Source organism: Dictyostelium purpureum (assembly GCF_000190715.1).
Source record: "Dictyostelium purpureum unplaced genomic scaffold DICPUscaffold_159, whole genome shotgun sequence".
NCBI classification, from domain to species: domain Eukaryota; phylum Evosea; class Eumycetozoa; order Dictyosteliales; family Dictyosteliaceae; genus Dictyostelium; species Dictyostelium purpureum.
In genome coordinates this window covers 4,917-7,902 of record NW_003519496.1, presented here as the reverse complement: position 1 = coordinate 7,902, position 2,986 = coordinate 4,917, and the positions used below count along the sequence as shown (strand labels likewise).

The following is a 2,986-nucleotide window of genomic DNA, read 5'->3' as shown; positions in this document are numbered from 1 at the left end:
TGTATTATTTAAATAATAATAATGAAAAATAAAAATAATAAAAATAATAGTAGTAGCAATTTGATTTTACATATTAAATTTTCAGCGAAAACTTTAAATAATTTATTTTTTTTTGGATTTTTAATTTATTTTATTATAATGTAGCAAGGTGTGGGTGTGGGTTGGTGTTTTGTTTTGTTTTGTTTTTATTTAATATCTTGATATTGTTGCTATTTTTATTTTTTTTCTTTTATAACATAAAAATATTATTGTTATTATTATTATAATGTAATATTTTGGTTTAGGGTATGTGGTTGTTTTTGTTTTGAATGATTTTGTTGTTGCGATTGTTGTTGTTGTTGTGATTGTTGTAATTCTGCAGATGGTTTAACGGTTAATTCTCTTTCTTTTTGTAGTGCTTTTTCCACTTTTTCATTAAGTTGTATTTGATATTGTTTTTTCTTTTCTTTTAAATTTTTAGCTTTATCATTTAATCTATTCATTCTATCTTGCGAGTTTATCATTTCCCTTTTTAATGTTTGAATTTTAATTAAATATTCTTGAATTTTTTTAAACTAAAAAAAAAAAAAAATAATAATTTGTAATTGATTATTAGAAATCGTTATTATTATGGTTTTTTTTGATATTTTAAATATATATAACTGAATATTTACATTTTCTACAATTATATCTACATTTTTTACATTTTGGATTTTTATATTTTCATTTTTTAATTCGTTTAATAATAATAATTGTTCTTTCCTAAAAATAATAAAATATTAGAATAAAAAGGAAAAATAAAAAAAGAATTGTTATTATTATTATTATAAAACATACTGTAATTCATTTAATTTAAGGGTGATTGCATCTAATGGTATTTTAGATAACAATAAGAGACCCTCTGTTAAGTCAGGAACACATAATGAAATTGCATCTTTATTACTTAATTTATTTATATTATCACTATTTTCTATTTTATTTACATTATTATTATTGCTATTTACAGTATTATTATTTTCATTTATTGATATATTATTGTTGTTATTTTCATCCATATCTGTATATTTTTGTCACTATGATATATTTAAACAAAAATAATTTTAAAAAAAAATTTTAAAAAAAAAAAATAAAAAAAAAATGAAAATTAAAAAAAAATTAAAATAAAAAAAAATAAATTATTATTTTTCATTTTATTTTTCTTTTTATTTCAAAATTTTTTTGTTTTTATTTTTTTTTTTCGATTTTTGCATTTTCAAATTTGAGTAATTCATATGCAAAAAAAAATAATGTGTAATGATCTGATTTCATATTTAATATGAACTTTATAAATTTTCATACAATAAAAAATAATAACAATAATAGTAATAATAGCAATAATAATGATATTTTATTTTTCAGTATTTGGAAAATTGATTTTCTGAAACAAAAGATATTAAAATCGATAAAAGAGTTAAATAGATTTAAAAAGTCATATTCATATTACCAGCTTTCAAATTTATCATGGTTATTAAAAAACAATCATATAAATTTAATTAAAGATAAATTAAATAAATATAAAAAAAATAAAATAACAAATAATTATGATTTTAATAATAAAATATATTTTCAAATCGATAATAAATCATTGGTTTTAATTTGTAGCATTAAGGATGATCAAATATTTGAAAGTTTTATAGAATATTGGTATGATAATCATAAAGTATATTATAATGGCAGCAGTAGAAGCAATAATGAAATCCAAACAGAATTAAAGGGAATGGGTAATGGATATCAAGAACCTGGTTTTATTGGTGATAGTAGTGGTGGGAAAAATGAAAATGCAGTTTTTAAAAGGCCATTTTATGTAGATCAACAAGAAGAGTTGTTTAATTTCAAATCGTCAATACTTAATATTTTACAGGGTATTTTTAATTCAAAGAGTGCATCAAGATTGAAATGCTTCATAGAGAACCCATGTTTTGGTAGAGAGGGTCTAGATATTTTGGAAACTATATTTTCAAGTTTGCATTGGAGCTCATATTTCATATCAGCAAATTGTTTAAGGTTTTTGATTGGTGGCCGTTATATTGCTGGGTATTCTAGTAAATCACTTTTAACCTTAATAGAAGAGCAGATAATAAACCATCAAGATGACCACGAGGACTATGTCATTTATTATATAGAGGTTCTTTTGACCGATGAGGAGTTACCTTCGCTGGAGCCAGAGAGAATATTATCAATACTGTTCGGTAGACGTTTCCCATTGACAATTAATACCATTAGATACTTTCAAACTAGAACCAATTCATTGCAATCTATCAGCGATACCCACACCCTAAAGAAACTATTTACCCAGGTTACGCCATACAGTCTTGAAACAATTAATTTTTTTTCAAGTGTTTTTGGTACCGAAAAATTACAGTCATATTCAGGTTATTTCTCTTTAGCTTATATAAATCAAGTTGCTAATAGGTGCAGAGATATTAATATCACAGCTAAAGATATTCAAGAGATTAAAGACTTTCTTTGGTTCTTTTTTAGAAATGGTTTTTATATAGATTCAGAGTTTACATCTGTGGTATCTTTTTTGGGTGAACACCAGTTATTAGAATTGGTTATAGAAAGAAATTTATCATTAGGAAATGAAAATTATAAATATTTATCATCAAATTCATTAAATCTAGCATGTCTATCGGGTATTCCAATGGTTGGTGAAGCATCTTTTGATTTGGGTGTTGACTTAGTTTTGTCAAAGTATTACGGCCATTTAACAAATATTATAGAATCGATTAATCAGTTACCAGATGATTGGATCTCACCGTCCAATATATCAGTTACTTTATCAAGAGATGATAGTGATCAGGTTCAGCTTCGATATTGTGCATCCGTTTCAAATTATCCAAATGAAAGTATACAATTTTTTTTAGATGAAAAGGACCATATTCTATATCGTAGTTATTCAAACAAACAAACAAATGACGAAGATTTTTTAAAATATTTTAAAGTTATGGAGCTATTAGTACCGCAT

The 2,986-nt window shown here is 23.1% G+C and overlaps 2 protein-coding genes across 2 annotated transcripts; one reads left to right on the top strand and one right to left on the bottom strand.

The window, feature by feature from the left end:
• Nucleotides 1-260: 260 nt before the first annotated feature.
• DICPUDRAFT_153384 (uncharacterized protein) lies at nt 261-1,034 on the bottom strand (the record flags this gene model as incomplete). Its single annotated transcript, XM_003289014.1, has 3 exons — nt 261-554; nt 654-741; nt 817-1,034. 3 exons carry the CDS (start codon nt 1,032-1,034, stop codon nt 261-263), a joined length of 600 nt encoding a protein of 199 aa, XP_003289062.1.
• Nucleotides 1,035-1,519: 485 nt separating this feature from the next.
• DICPUDRAFT_92225 (uncharacterized protein) lies at nt 1,520-2,350 on the top strand (the record flags this gene model as incomplete). Its single annotated transcript, XM_003289027.1, has 1 exon — nt 1,520-2,350. A coding segment is annotated over exon 1 (615 nt), but the record flags the coding sequence as incomplete, so codon positions are not given.
• Between the last annotated feature and the right edge of the window lie 636 nt (nt 2,351-2,986).